The 23,017-nt window shown below is 33.0% G+C and overlaps 1 protein-coding gene across 6 annotated transcripts in view; it reads left to right on the forward strand.

Moving 5' to 3' along the window:
- The first annotated feature begins 8,022 nt into the window (after positions 1-8,022).
- Positions 8,023-23,017, forward strand: part of LOC136979914 (splicing factor, proline- and glutamine-rich-like) — a 105,276-nt gene continuing 90,281 nt past the window's right edge. For 4 of the 6 annotated variants that reach the window (XM_067275956.1, XM_067275951.1, XM_067275952.1 and 1 more), the window contains exons 1-2: positions 8,023-8,528; positions 12,691-12,992. In XM_067275956.1, the coding sequence (XP_067132057.1) occupies positions 8,148-8,528; positions 12,691-12,992 (683 nt within the window). In that variant the 5' untranslated portion in view covers positions 8,023-8,147. The remainder of the gene's footprint in view (positions 8,529-12,690; positions 12,993-23,017) is intronic. The other 2 variants (XM_067275953.1, XM_067275955.1) reach the window with 1 other exon arrangement.

Below are 23,017 nucleotides of genomic sequence, written 5' to 3' on the forward strand. Positions count from 1 at the left end.
AGTGACCGCATACATAATACTATTTTTCCGAAAATTATGAATATATATAAAAAAATTGCAAGAAAATCCAATAAATCAAACATTTTTGCTGATTTCAGTTCAAAAAATGTAATTTATTTTCGTCGGATTAGAAGCAAAATACTGTATATCATTTACGGAACTCTCCTCGGATTCTCAGATAAATCCGGAAAATTCGGGGACTACTAATAACATACCGTAACTGTGTACCAAATTTCAACTTTTCAACTCCTAACTGGGTAGGAGTTGAACCCTGGTAAAAGTATCGCTATCAATACTTTTACCGGGCTCCATTTAACATTAACTACCTGAAAAAAACCGGCTCCAATACGGTCCAAGGAAAAATGAATCCAAATTGTGAGCTAAAAGAAACCGTCGAATCAATTTAAAGTCTAAAATCATGAAAACGATAGTTAAATTAATAGACTTTTTTTTTAACTCTTTCCGCCCTGTGGGCACTAAGAGGGCCTCTTTTAGAAGGCCCATTATGGGTTCGGCCAGGCCCACAATGGGGCGGCCGGGTGGTGAGGGACGGGGCCCGACATATCCGAACGGACCACCCCCCGAAAAATTCCTGAGGATTATTCGACCCGTTCGGATTCGATCTCGGGTCCCCCAGAGCGGTAGGCTGCCACCTTGACCGCTCGGCCATCCGGCCTCCAAATTAATAGACTAATAAATATTAGTGACATTTATGAATAAATAATGTTCAAAACACGAATTAAAATAGTATTTACAAATAGTCGTTTAAAAAGACATATCTGGGTTAAACAGAAGAAAAATTTCATCTTGAAAGAATTTCGGATGTTTACAACTGACTTTCCTGTACTCGAGCAAAACTTTCGCCGCAAAGAGATTACAGCGCTCGAAGTGGCAGAAATATTCACTTTTATAGCATTACAGCTATTGAGAGCCGAGAAACCAGTACTGTATATCTAGGCCGGATGGCCGAGCGGTCAAGGTGGCAGCCTACCGCTCTGGGGGACCCGGGTTTGAATCCGAACGGGTCGAGAAATCCCCAGGAATTTTTCGGTGGGTGGTCCGTTCGGATATGTCGGGGCCCCGTCCCTCACCACCCGGTCGCCCCATTGTGGGCCTGGCCGAACCCTTAATGGGCCTACTAAAAGAGGCCCTCTTAGTGCCCACAGGGTGGAAAGAATTAAAAAAAAAAAGTACTGTATATCTATCGACTCTGTTAATACAGTAAGACCCCGCTTAACGCGGGGGATACGTCCCTAGACGACAAAGCACTAAACGAAACAGCGTTAAACGAGATCATTTTAACATAGAGTAAATATTGAAAGGGAAACGTGACCAAAAATAAACAAATTTTACTTTAATTTTAAGTTATTTTTATATTAATTTGCATAATAATATATGTTAAATAAGACATAAACATATGCACACAGAAACGTAACGTTCACTTTTTGTGGCGAAGATCTGGGCTCTTCTGAAATTCTTGTTTTTTGCCATAAAGTCGTGTAGTTTCATTTGTCGCTTTCTTTTTCTTTCCTTAAGCAAATGTCGGTAGCAAAAGGTCGCATCTAAAACGCCTCGTCTTTTTGAATAGGGCAAATTGTAACGAATGATCCAGATTTTGAAAGGAGTGCTTTTGCACTCCTTTCAAAATCTGGATCATTCGCTACAATTTGATCACCGATTTTGGTTATCGTTACCAAACTTTTACTATAGCAAGTTCTTTGGGTACTTCGTTTCCATTTTCCAGTTCTACATGAATTTCTTGTTCTGCCAATTCTTGAAGGTCGTCGTTGGTAATGCTCTCACCAGAAACCTGCTGTTACTCCCCAATATCCTGCTCGTCTACATGCTATATCGATTAGGTTGAGTTTGATCAACCTAACGATACAGCGATAGGCTCTTCTCGTTGAGAATTTTTGGATACCTTCAGTCATAACTTCTTCCACACTTCGTTCATGCATTTATTAGTTAATTCTTGCCAAGTGAAATCGATATTGCCTATAGTATCCATGATGTTATATTCTTTCCAAAATTGCACCAAATAAACATAATTTAAGGAAAGTACAGCGCTACGACGAATTGCCACCTTTTGCTGTTTGGTTCGTGTTTGGGAATAATAAATGAAATGCCGCGATAATATGAATCAGCGTAAATTTTGAGCTTTTTATAGGATTTGAGCATACCGTTTTCTGTGCCGTTATATTGAATCAGCATTAATCGAAGCAGCGTTAAACAGGGTCTTACTGTACTGTATTTACGTTATTTAAAATTGCTTTTTTACTTATTTAGATATTGAAATGCCGGTTGTTGTGTGCCTCTGTGTAATACCAATAATAAGAAATGTCTAAGTTTGAAATTTCGCAAATTTCCGAATGACTTTCAATAAGAAAAAAAAAGAGAAATAAAGATAAAAACTCGAAAGAAAATCAGTCAATACACTCTTATCAGTATTAGGCATTGCTGTTTAAATGATTAAGAAGTTACTCGTATGGGCAAGTTTATATGACACTTTCTAATTTATACGTTGTATAATGTGCACTTATTGCTTTTCACTAAGACTACCTATGTGTTTTAAACTACGTATGTGTGTAGTAAAATCTATATCTAAAAGTGAAGAAGTTGCTGTTAAAATCTAGTTGAACGTACTGACTACTGACAGTATTTGTAATTTTTTTAATTTTTTGTCGTTAACATATTTTTTGTAGTCTATTAATTAATACCTCAACCTTAATATCGTGCATTTTTATAAAGAATTTTTATTGAATTTTTTAATAATGCTTTTTTTTATAATTACCGTATTTACTTGCATATAAGACGAGGTTTTTTATTCATTTATTACAGCTTTAAAGTCCTAGGTCGTCCTATACGCGTGAGCGAAAGATTCTTTGCGTGTTTGCTAATAATTTTTGTGAACCATGTATTCACATTTTTTACTGGATGCTCACCCTTTTGTACTTAAAAACATAAGTATATTATCTGGGTTGTTTCAATTGTTCTTGCATATTGTCAGGAGAAAAGATGGATAGCAATAGGAAGAGCAAAGCTTTTGAATCGAATTCCAAATTGAAATTCCAAAATCACACGGGAGCCCCATATAAGTTTTAATCCATTCCCACATGAAAACAGATGATTATTCGAAAATCAGAATTCGGAGAAACTCATAAGTGTAATCGACGGAGAGTGGATTGACCGTTCAGAATCGGCAAAAAAAGGTTCCCGATTGTCCGGCTTTATGTAATTTGGGCTGGTGTAGACTTTTTTTTTTTTTTTTTTTGTAACTCTTTCCGCCCAGTGGGCACCAAGAGGGCCTCTTATAGCAAGCCCATTATGGGTTCGGCCAGGCCCACAATGGGGCGGCCGGGTGGTGAGGGACGGGGACCGACATATCTGGACGGACCACCCCCCGAAAAATTCCTGGAGATTTTTCGACCCGTCCGGATTCGATCCCGGTCCCGCAGGGCGGCAGGCTGCTAACCTTGAGCGCTCGGTCATCCGGCCGCTGGCTGGTGTAGACTGGGCTTAAATATCTCACTTCACTGACACCAGTGTAAGGTTTGCCGACTTTAAAGGGGGATACAATTAACCCCTCGTCAGGATGAGCTTAAGGGAACCCGTGTATGTGGGCGGTTGCGAAGGAGGCAAATGATGACAAGTGCTTATATGCGGAAAACCGTTTATTTGGACGAATTCATGCTTACATCGGTTAGATTGTTCCAAATCTCAGCGATCTTCAGAAACGTGAGAGTTCGGCTGGTTGATCTATCCAGTCCCGGGCGGACGAGAATGGCCGTTGGACGATGGCGACGAGCGGTGATTCACTTAAGCCCTGGTCACACTATGCGATTTCCAGCCGCGCGGGCGACTGCAACCGCGACGGCTGTTCCCGTTAACTGGTAATCCCCCCTCGAAAACCGGCGCGACTGCAACCACAACTAGATACAAAAAGTTTGTTCTACTGGCGACGGTTGCAAACGCGCATCCAATCAGAAAACGTCTTTGTGCCACGTCATACTTTGTGTTGTATATTTGTCAACATATCTTGATTATAACATTTGTATTAACTCACAAGTCAGTTTCAGTACATTTAAATGCTATATTTGATATAAATCAAATCTGAATTTATAAAAGTTATTGTTAGATTTATTTTAAAAAGTTTGATTACTTTTAATAATATACAATTGAATAAAATAAATGCTTATATAAAAGAAAAAAATATATCGATTATAAATGAATTAAATCATTCAAGCTTTCCTCTAAACAACACTTACCCTCAAATATTCACTTTTATAAGATTGATAAATAGCATCCAAAACTTCTGGGATAATGACTGATATCGAATTATGGGCCACTCTAAATTGATATGCCAAACTACGAAACGTTTCTCCTAAATTATATATAAGTATTGGTATTCATACGGATATATCCCCTATAACCTACGGCATCCGAAAGCCTTAATTCATTCATCAGCTGGTGAAAGAAAGCACGATTGTTTAGCCCGTTGATTTTCATTTCGTCAAGTTTTAACCCAGCATGAACGTTTTTTCTTATTTTTCTCTTCGTAAATTCTCGCCAGCTCTAAAAAAATTAGCGCCTTTTTTCTTTTATTCATTCCAGAAAAGGAACTGCTAGCTATTTTAATAAGAAAAGTAGCTAAAATTCCGTAAATACTCTGAAGTAAAACGTTAAAATGTCGGTAAACTCACGAAAGTAGACAAAAACAAGCTACTGTAATTTTATTGGTTTATTATAGGGTCAGGTGTTCCGAGTTGCAACGTCAACGAACAATGTGTGACCACGAGAAGACGCGCGCGACTCGCGCTTGTTGCAGTTGCGGTCGCCTGCGCGGCTGGAAATCGCATAGTGTGCCGTAGCTTTAGATGTTCAGGGCGACGACACTACACACACTGTCTTAATCCACAAGAGGCATGTCCGTCATTCCGAAAAACTTCTCTTGACCTTGAAGTCCCAGTTTTTATACGTTTTTCTCGTGTACTATCCACCTTTCGGATTGGTCCCTCGTCCCCTTCCTCGTTTCCCGATTGGTCTCTCCTTTGTTTTCAAGCGCAAAACGAGACCATGTCGGGTCGCGGAAAGGTCCGATTCGAGGTGTCTATTTGACACTCTTTGTCGACTATGCTCCAAGATTGTTGATAGAACCACAACACCTGCACTCATAATTTAATCCGTTGTTTGTAATTGATGTCATTTTGGAATGCTAACGATCACGCGATATTTTTCTATCTCTCCAATTTTTCCCCTTTTCTGAAATTGTTTTCCCTTAGTTCAATTATTTTCTTTGAATACTTGTGTCAAACTTATACCTCTTTATAGCGCGTGTGTCAGAGTTCTACCTTTGGACTGAACATTAACAGGTCGTTTAACACGCGCTGACGTCATCCCGAGACTCGTTGTTTACATTTTTCGTTACGTTGTTTTGATTAAGAGTTTTTTTTCTCTCTCTCTCTCTCTCTCTTATATAATTTATCGTTATTTTTTTCACAACAGAATTCTGCATTTATGCAATTTCGGACCTCGTCTGGGTCCTTACATTTACGTGAACAAATTATGTTGCCAATTTTACAAGATTTTCCCTTAAAGTTTAAAATGCCAGTAATTTTTGCGGGACAATGTGTGCATTTACGTTCATTTAATATTTTACTTGTGATTAAACAAAATAAAATTAGAATTGTGTTAATAAATCTAATTTTCTTTATTTTGATTTTTAAAGTCACACCTCGTTCTATATGCGAGTAAATACGGCATATATTATTTATTAATTATGCTACCCCGCGTTGTCTGCATTCAGGTATAGGACGACAACGGAAAGATTAAAAACAAAAGACGAAAACTGTAAAAGCGTCAGTGTAATACTTATTACTTTAAGTTCGTGTATGTTACTAAAAGTTCTGCCTATGTTCTTGTCTTGCAGTCGCGTCGTCAGAAAATTTCCAGGGTGGTCTGGTGGAATAATAAAGACCTTATATATACAGTATTACAAAATAACGTTTCATGTCTTCAAGAAAACCTTCAATTGCCTACAACACATCTAATTGCATCCTCCTTGTATGCAATGTCGCAAATATACACTTTCTCAATATCAACATTAAAATCATAATGACAATGAATCAGGGCCAGTCCTGTTCAGCCATTGAAGCTCTCATGTTTTTACTCAGTGTTCTCAACATTCTGACCTTTCGCATTCACACTATGTGGTGATTGTGTCACAGAGTTTCAGCAACAGGAAAATGTTTGGAAACGTAACTGGTTCGCATGTTTTTACCTATTTGGCCAAAGTGCACGACAGCTCCTCGTCTAGGTTTTTGCTAATCCAGTTTTTCCATCGATATATCTCGCCTTCGAGAAGCTCAGGACTAGACAGGACATCATACACAATACATGTCAACGAGTCCTCTCGGGGATGCAGTCGCATATTTTTAAAAAGCTATTATAAATTTAATTTTAGCCAAATAGCTTGAAAATATTGCATTAATTCAGAACATTGAAGTTAGTTCATGGATTTTTAAAATACAATTTTACTACAAATATTTAAAACATTTGTTAGAATAACTTGAAATTATATGTATCAAAACAATGTTTTCGACACGCAAACGTATTTAATTGTTTTATACTTTTGCTTTGTAAAACATTTTAGAATATTCTGATTTCTGAAATTTCTAATTTAGAAAGATTTCCTGTATAAGTTTTAGAGGACAGTGCACAACATTTTATCCGAGTCTCTTTTTTATTTACTATTATTTACGTAGCAGATATGTGCACCCGCGCCAGCGGGAATATACTGTAAAAAATATAAATATCAAAATATTGGTAGGAAATCAAGGCATTTAATTTTAAAAATATTACTTTAATTTGTTGTTGTTTTTTTTTTTTAAATCCTGAATTTGTATTGCTATGAAAGTTTCAATTCCGTGTAGACAGAGAACATATTTTTCATGCATCGACTGCCGGATGGCCAAGCGGTTAAGGTGGCAGCCTAACGCTTGGGGACCCGGAATTGAATCCTGTGGTGATTTCCTATAACCGTGAACGAGTCAAAAACAGGGCGAGGCAAAGGCAACAAGAACATTTATTAACTCACATACATCCGACTTGTTCTTGTTCTTGTTCTTGTTCGTGGGTTTATGTTGGAAGGTACATCCGACTTGGATCTTACACAAAAAAAAAAAACGCCTCCTATCGTGAACAATTGACAAACGGAAGTGTATATTGACCAGACAATAAACAAAAACTTAGCTTGTATATACGTAACTCGATCCCGAGTGGTTCTTTGACGGTCGGACACACAAAATAAGCGGATAGCGACTGACTAAAGCGCGGTTTACAATGACTAATATGATTAACCTTAACAAATCCGAACGAGTAGGAAATCCCAAGAAAGTTTACGGGGTAGCCCGTTCCGGGTGTGTCGGATTCGTTCCTCATCATCCACCGTCTCACTGCGGGCTGGCCGAATCCTTAATAAAAAAACAAAAACAAAAAAAAAACCTATCATGGGTTCTGCCCAAGTCCGCAAAGAGACTGGCCCGTAGTGAGTGACGGGGCCCAACACATTCGGGACGAACCACCCCTGAAAAATTCTTGGGATTTTTTGATGCATGATTTAAAAAGTCATCTTATTTTCAACGGGCGGAAAGAATAAAAAATGATTAAAAAAATTAAGTGACATTCACTCGTAACAGTTTTTTCTTTCCTTATTATTGATATGAGATATACCTTTGCCCGAAATTTAATTTCCTATTCCCATTTTTATGCTCTTGTATTAAAACAAGAATTATTATTGTTTTAACACAGGAGCAAATTATTTTAAATCAATTAATTGCTTATGTATAATTATTATATATAAAACAATTAATTAATTTAATTCATATTTTAATCCACGAGGAAAAATTTAAAAATTAACAAAACTTATTAAGATATAATTAAAAACTTATATTTATATGAAATAAAATTTAACAAACAAATAATTTTATATATTCGATTTCGATTTTAGCCAATGAGAAATATCCATCGTCAGTCATTGTCTGGCATTATTCGTGCTTGGTCAAGGTACTCTAACGTCATCGAGCGCATTGGTCCGCCATTTTCTAATCGTGTAGTTGGCAAAATCGTTTTGTTAGAAAAATCATTCCAAGATGTCGAATACGGTAGAAATACCAGATAACGATGTTCCAGAAATGAAGCCAGAAGTTCGTATAAGCAAAAGAGATCGAGAATCTCGAGATGGTAGAAATAACCGACAAGATAGACAAGGAGAAAGAGATCGTGGCAATTTCCAGGGACGAAGGAATAAAGATCCAGTAAAGGAACGTTTAGCTTCTGTAAGTGGACCCACGCACAATTTACAAACAAGAGAAGGCGGAGAACCGAAAAAATTTACGGGAAGATGTAGACTTTTTGTTGGAAATTTACCATCATCAATTACTGACGACGCCTTCAAACAGTTATTTCAACCGTTTGGTGAAATCGCAGAAGTGTTTTTAAATGCATCGAAAGGTTTCGGATTCGTGAAATTGGTAAGTATAAAAATGGCGGCTCCGTTATCTTTTTTTTTCTTTTAGAAATGGCATGCTTTCAGAATTTTAAATACTAAATTTTCAGATCGTTATTTAAGATGGCGATAAACTCGATTTTGTGAGAATTTTTGTCTGATTTATTAATTTATAGGTAGATGGAAACGGATTTTGTTAATAGTTTTCGGACGCCGGCATTATCTTGCACTATAACCATTTTATTTTTGTCTTGTAAATTTTGGTAATTTTTTAAAATTAATATGAAAATGCAAATTTAGAATTCGGATGCCTTCATTTTGCAAAATAATTAAGGATCGTTGTAGATCCTTAATTATTCATGTTTGTGTTTTGAATTTTCTACTAAATCTGTAGCAGTTATTATGAATGAGTCTTATTAAATGCCAAAATTTAATTCTCGAATTCATTTAGTTAATTATCCTGTTGCTTAATGATCTACAACTTCAAATGTTTATATATGTATATATACATAAATATATTTTATACTAGCAAATGAGTCTGACATTGCTTTGGCAAACAATTTGGATGATTTGGTAAATATTATATGTTTGGAAATTAAGTTATTACTATGAATGGTAATCTTTGACACCATAGTAATTGTATTCCCTTTTTTGCTGAGAATCATTTTACTGCATCAAACGAACATTTCCAACTTGATCAATTTTATGGAACGTTTACAATCGTTCTATAGTCAAACCAATATGCAATATCGAATTCAAATTTAAAACGGTTCAAACATTTAGTTAAAAAATCGAAATATGTAAAAGTATTTATAACAATGTCTGAAATGTTATCAATTTAATACACCTAAGTACTCAATGAAAACTAAATGTAGTTAAAAACAAAAAATTACATCTAAAATAGTACAGTAGAAGCCATTCTTCAGGTTAAGCCTTAATGCTCTCCCTCGCAGGAGAAATTTTGAAAAATCCTTTCTCAGTGTGCATTTTCATGACACCCTATGTACCAAATTTCACCTCTTTAGGTTTAGCACTTTGCTCTGGGCAATGATGAATCAATCAGTCAGTCAGGACATATAAAATTATATATATATATATACACAATATACACAAATTACAAAAATAATCTCTACCAATCAATGTTACCTTGCTAGATGTCACTTGATCATGTGACTACTACAAAATATCTCTTATGTCAGCCATGTGAATCCTCTGGTGTATTTCCTGAGAACTTTTCAGACTCCGAAGAGTCTGCATACCACAGTTTGATAAATGTATTTGTTGTAGAATGTTACAATATTATCAGAAACAACAAAACTCACCTACTTAAAATTTAATAACAATTTATTTTTCAGGATTAACTCTGTAAAAAACAGAATGAATAAATTATTAAATTACTTTGAAATTCAGATCAAATACTTATAATCCTAAATAAATAATTATGGATTTGTCATCTAAATTTATAAATATAATGTTTTTGTAATACTAACCATTTTGTTTAAAAATTTGAACTGAGATTATATAACAATAATGTATATAATATACAAACTATCCTGTTTGGAAATAAATGTTTTCTGTAAAATTTAATTTTGTTTTAATGAATTGTTTGTTAGTGAGTAGTTAAAATAATAAAAAGGTGTTAACACTGTTCCTACTTTATCATTAAATAATATACAATTAATTTTGGTACTTTTATAATATGAAACCACCAAATTCAGCTTTCATAATATAAAAGTGCCAAATAACATCACAGGCAAATTAGCTTATATTAGTAAGATAAAGCCTGAGAAATGAAGTTCAGAATGAATAAAATGAACAGATACTGGTACGACAAGAGTTACATTACAGAGTTCTTTCCCTTATTCAGAAGCTATACTGTAACTGTCAAATTTTAATTAAATCAAATTAAACTCTTTTTATATTCAAAAGAACTTCTGTAAAGTTAGAAGTTGAGATAAAGTAATAAAATTGGTAATGTCGTACATAAAAATTATATATCTATATGTATGCACAAATAAATATTTCTGTTGCTTATTGTGTATGTAAGTTTGCTTTTGTTTTCATGAAACAATATTGAAAATTGAAATTTTATATTTTGGGATCATAGTATTTGGAATGCTTCTTAAATAATTTTTTGGAAAATTATGCATTATTGGATTTAAGCTTGAATTTCCTAGTAAAATTTTCACTTTTTCTTTTAGAATTGTTAAACAAATTATATAAAACATACTATAGTTCACACAGCAAAAGAGTAAAGATGAGTCAGCCTGAGCTGGAAGGGTCTGTCAGATGAAAAGAATGATAGGTGACATGATTAATGTGAAACATTAGAATTAAGAGTAAGTAATAAAATTTGTAAAAAAATAAAACCATAAAATTATGATAAAGATGGCATAAAAATGTTTTAGAAATGGAAAAAAAGAATGGTTTGTGATGAGGATGTCTGTTCAACATGGGTGAAAATGTTAGCACTTAACCAAATTAACCAGTAGAAAAAATTTTCTTGTAGCTTTGTATCAGGTTTTCCCAGTTTTTGAGTGGTTGTATTGTAAAAAAGTTTAAAGATCAGATCCATGTGTCATCTCCTAAGAAGGTAGCCACAATGGATGCATTCAGTAGAGTCAACAGTTGTAACTAAACAAAAGTGTTTCAATTAGTAGCTGTTACATAGTTAAATCCTCTGAACAATGAATGGCATATGTGTTGGAACAGGAAACAGCCCTCATTGGTCAGTTGCAGTTAGCAATAGATAGTGTAAATGAAAGATGCTACTAAATGTGACGTCAAAACACCAAACATGTTTTGAAACAGCACTACTGTAGAGGGTGTTCAGCAGAAAAATACTCAACAGCTCCGAAACTGTTGAGTCTGCTGAACACAACCAATGTTTCCTTTTATTCCTTTCATCTGACATAGACCCTTCCAGCTCAAGCTGACTCATGTACTCTTTGCTGTATACACTGTAGTAGAATGAAAATTACAATGCATGCCAGAAAGTTTTCTTCACTTTTTTGTGTTGAAATGAACTAATGGTATGCTAAATTATTTGATAGTACTTTATTTGTAATATCAATAAATATTTCAAATGCACTCACTATCAAACATAAATTTTCCAAGTGGATTTATTTCAAAATATGTGCATGTTTTGGTAAATTGTGAGAAGTAAAAGAATTTTGTTGAATTGTGACTATTTTGAATTTTCAGATTTTTTTTAATGCAAGGGAGGGGCTGCGGCCCGTCAGTCTCGCCATCACTTGCGGTCGGCTAGTACTACAAGCTGACTGCACTATCGCGATCAGGAGTCACAATGCTTGAACAAAAGGGAAAAAAGGAACTGGCATTCAACTGTTCATGTTCCCGACAGACTCCCCCGGGATGGGAGTCGCCAGCAGGCCGCCAATTATTTAACGTCACTAGTTATTGATTCATGGTAGTTCTTAAACAAAAGCATGCAAGATGGCAGCACTAGCAACTACAGTGCCATCTTCATGATAGCATTAAAAAATATGATAACTTAAAAAGTATAACTTTTTTATTTTTTGCCTCCAGTTCAAAAGTAGGGTATCTTTGAACTCTTCTCAGTCCCCTGAGTTCAAATATATATTCAGTCCCAAAATTCAATAGGGTGCAATCTATACTATCCCTGTTTTATGTTGCTTAAAAATTCATATAGTCTGAATAACTACCTGATGGTGTAATATCTAAAACAATTATCAAAGCAATTATTATCTCAGTCAAACAGGCTTAAATTGTAGATATGATAATCTACTGGTGATAGTCAACTGTTACGTAATTGCTGCATATCTATTGCTTACCTTTTGGTACCATTTCCAGCAAACACATATTTTGAACACATTTTTAGCATATTTCATAAGTCTGAATCAGCTACTTTTTGGTTACTTTTTAAAGAATTCTAGTTACTTTCTCAACTATTTTCATTTCCAGTTGTCATTTGCAGCCTTCAAAAATTTTCATCATATTTATATTTTTCCAATTTTAAATTATCCATCAAGTTTTCATCTGATAATACTTGGAATTAATGTTTTGTACAGTTCTTTATTGATCATAGTTAACCAATTTTAAAAGCATTTTGATACTTTTTTCCTGAAAATATTAGAATGATGATTTTTGTATATTATTTTAAAATATTTTACAAATACAAAATGATTTTATTTTTTAATATGTAGGATACAAGACAAAATGCAGAAGCAGCTAAGGCAGCATTAGATTTTTCAGTCAAAGATGGCAAAGCACTTCGTGTGAGATTTGCAACACATGGAGCAGCTTTAAAAGTAAAAAATCTTTCTGGTTGGGTTTCAAATGAGTTGTTGGAAGCTGCTTTTTCAATATTTGGAGAAGTGGAAAGAGCAATTGTTATTGTTGATGATCGAGGAAGACCTGTTGGAGAAGGTATTGTTGAATATTCTAGAAAACAAGCTGCTCAAACTGCACTGAAAAGGTGTACAGAAGGATGCTTTTTGTTGACCAGGTAAGTTTCAAGTGTTCAATAATTTTGTTTAATTAAAAATTATTTATAATAATTAACTAAAACCAGTAATCTTTGTTTTAAAGTATAAGCTATCAGACTAACTTTTATAAAAATAAGTCAATTCTATAAGAATTTATGCTAAAATGTTAGAAAATATTTCCAATGTTCAGCATTGTAAAATTTTGAGCAAGAAATGAAAGTTTATCTGATTATGGTTTGAATTTATTCTGTGATTTGTACCTTTAAGGAATCTAAGTAAATACAAAGTTTGGTAGTTCCTTCAGTTTATAAGAAGTAAAGACATCTATGAATATGTTGCAATGTGTTTATGACAACTGATTAATCTAACAACCTACCTGTATTTGCAAATTCTATTTGCTTATTTACTGTTTATGCATTTATATCAGATTTTATATTGTACAATGTGTTGTTGTTCATAATGATATATCAAAAAAGCAAATTTGCTGTTAAGGAAATTTTGTCAAATTTGGCCCTTTTGAGATTTTTGCAATTCTCCATGTTTTGAGACCACCTGAATCCAAAAAAAAATATTAAAAAAAGCATCAAAAATTCCATATGTATGTATGTGTTGGCATCTATTTTGCCTAATATCTCAGGATGGGGTAAAGGTTAAGTATCAAAATTTGGTGTGGTGGCTTGTATGTGAGGGGCATTGATGCTATTAAATTCTGATGGTTAAAGGTCAAGGAGTGGGGAGATAAAGGGGGTCATATCTCCAGTAGGGTCAGACTTAATGACAAGTTTACTCGTTATTAGCATTTATACTTTTATAAAACTTCCTATTCTCAGAATTAAGCTTATTGCCATTTTATAGTAATAAAAACTATAAAAAGTTTTTATAACAAAAATGTCATTATGGATGGTACCACATGCAATTTTATTAAGTTATATTGTAATTAAATTGTATTGTAAAAATTATAAAAGATATTTTGTAAATAGGATCTCATAATAGTTGGGAAAGTTATGCAACTTGTTGCTGGATTTTTTAAAACATGGTTATTGACAAGTTTCAATGCCACGATTTCAAATTGGTAGTTGTTCTGGAATTTTTACTATTTTGGCAACTTTCTTCTGTTTTAAAATAAAGTGGCTGGTTGGCCTGTAAAAACAAAGTTTTTTAAAAAACTGAGTCTTATCTTTTTTTATGTTCTTGTTTGGAATTTTTATTAATTTTTGATAAAACAAAAAATTATCACACATGGGAATTTATTTTTTTAAATGTACTGTAGATATATAAAAAAATTTGAAAAGTATTTGCAGAGATGTTAAAATGATTTTACATATATTAATGTAGAAGTGTTAATTGATCTGTAAGAAAGAATGCCTATTTGTTTAAATTTTGAATGTGTTCTTTGTCCTTATTCTGGTCACTTATCTCTTGTCTCTTCTTTCAGAGATAAATGACAACAAAATGAGAGACTAAACTGATCTCCCAGTGAGAGAGGTGATTCTAGTCATTTGTATTGATCTTGTCTTTGTTGTTGACATCATGATTCTGTTAGGTTAATTATACATGTTTGGTTATATTCACATGCAACAAAGTAAAGAATTTTAACCAATGAAATTTTAAAATTTTTGAAAATGCAGAGTACAGAATTATAGATCACATGGTAAGGAAAGCATGTGGCTCAAATAAAGCACATAATTTTGACAAAGATATGTTTTTGTTTTATGATGTTTTTACAATTGTAACGTCTTGGGTAACATTGTTTCTTAATGGATAGAAATTTTAATAATAGTAAGCTAGTTAGAAAAGCTTGGTACTTACCAGGTGTACCAGTTAATAATGTGGATTTTGTAATCAAATAAAACATGATAATTTCAAGAGAAACATCAAAAGTGCTTTATTCAAAATAATATCCATTACCAGCTACACATTTCTGCCATCTTTCAAGTAATTTGTAGATACCATCCCAATAGAATTTTTGTTTTGAGGCAAACCATTCAGAAACAAATTTTCCACTTCTTTGTATGTTTTGAAGTGCTGCTCAGAAAATGTGTGACATTGATCGGAACAAGTGGAAATCAGAAGGAGCAAGGTCTGGTGAATAAAGTGGGTGGGTTAACTAATCAGTGATGGCTTGTGATGTAGACATTGTCTCTCAAAGATGAGAGATTCCCAGAATGCTGCCTCTGGTAAACATGTATGTTAAAAAATTAGAACGAAACTATACTCTAGGAGTAGGAAAAAGTTATACTTTGTGTGCATGTATAATTCTCAGAAAATTTATCGGCTGGTTGACCAGAAAAATCATTCAGACAGTGTACCCAACAAAATAAGGTTTAGAGAGAATGCTGGCAGGGTATTTGTAGGTAACTGTAAGCAAGGTAACACTGTTGTCTGTTTTGTTGTTTTTGAGTGATTTGTGAGGTTCTTAAAGATAAGCGTTGAAGATTAAATAATAAACTATATAATAATCATAATAAACTAAATATAAATTCAAAACTTTACAGACTGACTTGATTCTCAAATGATTCATGAAATAATAGAAGAGTAACATTAACAAGAAATAGTTTGTAGAATTTTGATGGATAAAGAGAAACTGATTTTTGCTGCACAGCAAAACATCTCTTCATTCTGCAGTCTTGATGAAAATTTTCTTGGATTATGGGATTGAGAATTAAATTGTTCCTTTTATTCTCTTGATGTAACTTCCACAGGCAGAGTTTAAAATTTAGATATTTGCTATGTTCAGATTTAGGATGATTTCATATTATGCTTGACTGTACAAACTGAGTCAACTGATAGTATTTTATAAAAGTATTCACATTGAGTGTGTTTGTCAGTGGGAATTTGTTATGATCAATCAGAAGTTGTACTGTATATCAACACTAGCCAATTGCAAGTTTTTCAATTTTAGTGAAAAATGTGGTCATCATGGAAAGTGATTGTGCATTTCAAATTGTTTTGAAATATAGTGGAACCTCGCGTAACGAGCACCAGCAAGTATTTTGCATAATGAGTGATGATGAGAGAAGTCCCGAATTGTGCGCACATGGCATGTTCCATCAGTCTGTTTAACACTCATTCCACTAACATCATAGTGTTACTTGTGATCACATATTTTTCCAAACTTGTGTTTACACATATTACTTATAAACATCAACAACTATAGCCCGTTATATAATAAACACGCCAAACGATATGCCAAATTCTTGGGTCATTAAATTTAATGACCGATTCCAAATTAAATTTTAGAAATGTTTGAATTAAAAATGAACTATTTATAATTATTAAATTTAATATGAGATGGAAACATAACTGCCTACCTCTAGTCAAATTAATTAATTTCTAATATTTAATTATAGCCTTTACATAACCCAAGAATTTGGCATATCGTTTGGAGTGTTTATCAAACATATTAGCTGTGAATTTTTTTTTTTTTGTTTTGTTTCTGCAAATCGAATTCCAGGATGGTTCATTTTGCACTGGAAGAAAAGACAATGATGATTCACACTCCTTAACAGTGTATATTGTACAATTTTTTTTGAGTAAATGTTATACATAAAATATTTGAGCATTTTTTTGGTGTGGAACAAATTATCGTATTTTACACTAATTTCTATGAGAAAATTTGTTTCGCTCAATGAGTGTTTCGCATTATGAGTAAGACTGGAATGAATTATGCTCGCTAAGCGAGGTTCCACTGTATATTTCATCTGTATTCAGCATTGTTCTGATTATGCATCTGTTTATTGTGAAGCTTTATGTTTGAGAATAGTGTTTGGAATGTTTTATAAAAAGATTAGAGATTACAGACAATTAAAGCAGCTCTGGATATAGCTTGCTACCTGCTCTAACCTGAGTACAGATTCTTAATTTTTATTAGGTTGTTCGGAAAGTAATTTCGTTTTTTTATTACTAGAGGAATTAGGTGTATTTTTACCAGCCAATTTTATTTTAAACCACATTTTCATTATAAACTTCGACAGCTGACATTTTAAGGCTTATTTGTAAAAAATTTTGTTTGATTCTGTACAATTGTTTTTTATTGATGACCGATCAAATATGGAAAATTGAAAGCATCATTTTCGGCATATTTTGCTTTTTTATAACTAAAAAATCAAAATGCTGTTCAAACAAGAAAAAAATTGTGGTACTTGTTTGGAGATGTGTTGAGAGAAAGACAGTGCCAAAACTGGTTTACAAAATTGCATTCTGGCAATTTTAATATCGAAGATACACCACATTCTGGATGGCCATTTGAAGCCAATGAAAACAAAATAAAGGTACTGATTGAAGCAATCTGCCGTATAACAAGTGAAATCACTAAGAGATTAAATCTGTTAAATTGAACCGTTTATTATTACTTAAAACGAATTGGTTTCGTTTCAAAGCTTGATATATGGGTTCCACATGTTATTAAAGAAAGATGCTCTCTATGGTTGGATTTTAAAGAAATTTTGTTTTTGAGCTTTTATCAGACAATTTAACAATTGATTTGAAAGTGTACTGCCCTTGAGTAAACAAATTGAGTAATATCGTCAAACAGAAAAGGCCAGAATTGATCAATAAAGTATAGTGTTTTACCATGATTGCCAAATTTCACACAAGTTTGGTAACTCGTCAGAAACTGTTATAGCTTAGATGGGATGTGTTATCACACCAACCATATTCGCCAGATCGGGCACACTCAGATTATTACTTGTTCCGGTCTATACAAATTTTTTTAACTAAAACATTTACTTGAAATGACAATGTCAAAAATCACTTGGATCAGTTTTTTGTGAACAACGATCAAAATTTTTATGAATGAAATCATGCTACTAACAGAAACAATGACAACAGGTATTTGACAAAATGGTTAATATACAATTCAATAAAATATTTATTTATTATAAGAATATTGCATTTATTTTTCTATGGAAAAAACGAAATTACTTTCCAAACAACCCAATAAATCAATCTTTTAAAACTATTGTCCAACTAAAGCCGAATATTATCGGGCTAGAAATGGCTATAATAATAATAATTTATAAGACAATTTGGCACTAGAGTTAGGTGTTAGGTGCCATCTTTTCATAAATTTAATAATTTAATTTAAATAATTTAGAAGTACTGGAAGAAAAGAATCGGCCTGGAGCAGGACTCGAACCTGCAACTCCTTACTGTGCAGATGCATTGCCAATTATGCTACCTGGACCTCTGGCCAATCTCATCCTCCAGTATATATAAGCTTACGTTATAACTATCGACGATTATTACAATGGTTATTAAATCAATCTGAAAGGAGCTACTACAGCTTCTGACAAAAAGTATTTGAACATGATATAAGAAAATAAAATTGTTTAGTTTTGAGCTCATTTTACAAGAAAATAAAATTGTATTTTATTCATTGGGTTAAGTGTTTATCATGTTAATTTCAAACAAATAAACCTAATCATTTTCCCAAAAAATTTTATGTAAAACAGTGTTTGAAAAAGTTTTTGAACATACAACAAGTTAGAAAAAAGTATTTTAACACTGTTCTAAATTCATAAATTTGAGCATTCTAATTTAAATGGAAGAAACCATTAGCTTTAAGAGGTGCATTTGCATATTTTTATGCAAGACTGATATTTTACCTGTCTTTGCTTAAACAATAAACAATGGCCCCAATCAAACAATTTAATAATGATGTGAGAAAACAAATTATAAAGCAGCTATAAGATGGAAGAAACCAAAGAGAAGTTCAATATGTGTTGTTAGGAGGTGTAAATCATTTTGGATAAAGTTTAAAGACAGGAGACATAAAAAATCATGTTAAAGTTGTCATTCTAAAAATCCATCAAGACTCAAGATCACCTATTGAAAAAATGCTTAAAAATCGAAAAATGTCTTCCAAGCAATTAAATTCAGAATGGAAGAAAAATAAAATAAATCTTTATGACAAAATAGTAAGAAATAGAGTGAATGACACAGGGATTTTATTTTGCAAAGCCAAAATAAAACTCTTTCTAACTAAAAAACAAAAAAAAGAATCATTTAAAATTGCAAGAAAGCACAAAATTGGACTATAGAAGGATGGAAAAAAGTTGCATTTTCAGATGAGTCGTGTGTTCGGTGTGGTGATGTAGAAAATTTGTTTGGAGATATGCAGATGAGAAATTTAAGGAAGGCTGCCGTAAATAGGAACACTAAATTTCCAATAAGTTTAATGATTTGGGACTGTGTATCTGCTATTAGACCTGTAAATATGTATTGAGGCTGTAACAGTAGAAGTGTATGAGGAAATTCTAGAATTGTTTCTGATTCCAACAGTTGAGGATCACTTTGATGCTACTAATTCTTGTCAGGATGATGATATCACATACCATCAAGCCAAACAAATAAAAGAATTTTTGAAGTTTGAGTATTAAAACATTAATGTGGTCTGCAAATAGCCTCGATTTAAACTCTATTGAAAATTTATTGGCAAAGTTGAAAATGCTAGTTGATGGAAGGGCACCAACTAATAAAGGTGAACTTAAAGAAGCAATTAAAATTAGAGTAAAATATTTCAGAAGCCTGCAATGAATTAACTGAGAACTAGGATTTTTACTTGAACATTCAGCTGTGTTGCAAAGTTAGGTTCTTGCATGAAATTAACCTCATAGACCAAACTTTACCTCTGGGTCTGTGAGAACAGCCAATCTGACCTCTCTGATGTCACAATCATCAAAGCAAGAAAACAGTTGCTATGAAAAATATTACAAACACAAAGATTAATCACCAGCACTATAGAGTATATGAATTATTTAATAAAATTGAAAGGATATTCACCAAAATGCAGGGAAACTGTTTTAAAAGTGAACTGATGAAATACAAATATGTTTATTTTGTATTTGATCAGTTTAGCTACTCATTCTCATTATATCACTATCTAGAATCAAGAAAAGAAAATTGTTTTATTTCAAAACTCCTTTCAACACTATTTAAGGGTCATGCTCATATCTCCTATGGGCTATCTCAAGTGTTAATGGATGAACTTTCATATTGGCTAAAGTGACAAGATTTTTGAATAGATTATATCATTTGATGGAGGATCCTGGTCCTATGACATCTGACGGGAGCAACTCTGCTTCCTTGAACTACTAGAAATTCACAAGGCAGCATTGAATTAGAAGGCAATCAACTTTAATTAAGGATGATGACATGTTTCCCAACCAATGGAAATTTTTCCTTCACTACCCATAAACTATGGGTTCCTATGGAGATTGTCTCCTCCAATCAGTGAGGGTACAACTATGCAGATGTGAATTTATTAGTAAGCAAGAAGTTGCGAGCAATATAGTTCTCACAAAGGAAAATCATGCACAAGCGAGAAATCTCTCTGGTGAGAGTGAATTTCTGGTTCTCATATATATCTGACAGGGTTTGATATTTATTGCATTTCACCTCGTCTCGCTCACTCGTGTCTGCATAGTCGCACCCTGACTGTCCAGATTGGAATCGTCTCCCTATCAATGAATGACAATGCGTAAGATTTGAATATTTAAACATCGTGGCTCCATTTGCCAATTCTATAACCTTTTGATGTCCAATGGAATGTGGACAAAAACGTTCACATAAGTAAAGGATTTGTTTTTGCTGGCGTTTAGGCTTCTGAGTAGGGTGATTGTATACAATATATCCAGCATTTAGCTATTGTTTATTATAATAATAATAATCTTTTTTCTTGCATTCTTAATCATTCACTTTGTAACATTTCATAGAACTAATTAGCCTGAAGATGGTCTTTTAATACAACTGAAAATATTCATTAAATAGTTTTGTTGTTTAAAGGTGTTGATCATGTGGATTTATGGCATTCTTTAGGGAGACGGCCTGATGTAGATGGAAAGTTTGGTTTTCAATTTTGTTTTTCTAGTTGTGAGTAGTAGTCATTGTAAACTAAACAAAATCTCAATAATAAATTTAACTAAGCAAAGAGTAATTAAGGATGAAATGAAGTCTGGTTTCCTCAGTGTGTGTTTCCGAACAATATATTGTATTTACTCGCATATAGGACAAGGTGTGACTTTTAAAGATCATAATAAAGAAAATTAGATATATTAATGCAGTTCCAATTTTATTTTGTTTAATCACAAAGAAAATATCAAATGCATGTAAATGCACACATTGTTCTGCAAAAATTACTGACACGGAAAAATCTTGTAAAATTGACAACATAATTTCTTCACGTAAAGCTGGACAATCGGGAACCTTTTTTGCCAATTCTTAACAGTTGAATCCACTCTTCTTCAACTATATTTATGAATTTCTCTGAATTTTGATTTCTGAATAATCATCTGTTTTCACGTGAGAATGGATTAAAACATATATTGGGCTCCCGTGTGATTTTGAAATTTCAATTTAGAATTCAATTCAAAAGCTTTGCTTTTTCCTATTATTATTCATCTTTATTCCTGACAATACACAAGAACAATTAAATGACCCAGATAAAAACCAGAGGGTTTTCAAACACCAGAGGATAAGCATCCGGTAAAAAAATTTGAATGCACAGTTCACAAAAATTATTGCAAAAATGCAAAGAATCCTTTGCTCGTGACTAAAGCCCTGGTCACACTATGCGATTTCCAGCCATGCAGGCGACTGCAACTGCAACAAGCGCGAGTCGCGCACGTCTTCTCGTGGTCACACATTGTTCGTTGACGTTGCAACTCGGAACACCTGACCCTATAATAAACCAATAAAATTACAGCAGCTTGTTTTTATCTACTTTCGTAAGTTTACCGATATTTTTACGTTTTACCTCAGAGTATTTACGGAATTTTAGCTACTTTTCTTATTAAAATAGCAAGCAGTTCCTTTTCTGGAATGAATAAAAGAAAAAAGGCACTAATTTTGTTAGAGCTGGCGAGAATATACGAAGAGAAAAATAAGAAAAAAACGTTTATGCTGGGTTAAAACTTGACGAAATGAAAATCAACGGGCTAAACAATCGTGCTTTCACCAGTTGATGAATGAATTAAGGCTTTCGGATGCCGTAGGTTATAGGGGATATATCCGTATGAATACCAATACTTATATATAATTTAGGCGAAACGTTTCGTAGTTTGGCATATCAATTTAGAGTGGCCCATAATTCGATATCAGTCATTATCCCAGAAGTTTTGGATGCTATTTATCAATCTTATAAAAGTGAATATTTGAGGGTAAGTGTTGTTTAGAGGAAAGCTTGAATGATTTAATTCATTTATAATCGATATATTTTTTCTTTTATATAAGCATTTATTTTATTCAATTGTATATTATTAAAAGTAATCAAACTTTTTAAAATAAATCTAACAAATAACTTTTATAAATTCAGATTTGATTTATATCAAATATAGCATTTAAATGTACTGAAACTGAGTTAATACAAATGTTATAATCAAGATATGTTGACAAATATATAACACAAAGTATGACGTGGCACAAAGAAGTTTTCTGATTGGATGCGCGTTTGCAACCGTCGCCAGTAGAACAAACTTTTTGTTTCTAGTTGTGGTTGCAGTCGCGCCGGTTTTCGAAGGGGGATTACCAATTAACGGGAACAGCCGTCGCGGTTGCAGTCACCCGCGCGGCTGGAAGTCGCATAGTGTGACCAGGGCTTAAGGTTTTTGTAGCAGTGAAAAATGAATTAAAACCCTGTCTTATATGTGAGTAAATACAGTATTTGAATTTGTAAAAACATCTTAATGATATTGATCTGCTATTGATGCTTAAAATTAACTTCTTCATTCATTTAATTTATAATACTGGGATGTATTCTGTTAAGAAATTAGCTAACCTAATGTAAATACAAAAATATTTTAAATTATTTATTATTTATATAAACCAGCAAAGTTGTACAAAGTTATTTCAAAAGAATAGAAACTGAATAATTTATTTATTTAAAATTAAACATTATAAATATAGTTTCTCATTAAATGTATATATTAAATGGTTGACATACAGTATCAGTTTCTTGGAAAGTATTAAAAGAAAAATCAATATCTGTATATGAATAACATTAATCTTTATCCAATATATAGAAGTATATTTGCAATATGTTTTTTTA

The sequence above is a fragment of the Centruroides vittatus genome, unplaced genomic scaffold (genome assembly GCF_030686945.1).
Source record: "Centruroides vittatus isolate TY-2023 unplaced genomic scaffold, ASM3068694v2 contig_651, whole genome shotgun sequence".
In the NCBI taxonomy this organism is placed as follows: Eukaryota; Metazoa; Arthropoda; class Arachnida; order Scorpiones; family Buthidae; genus Centruroides; species Centruroides vittatus.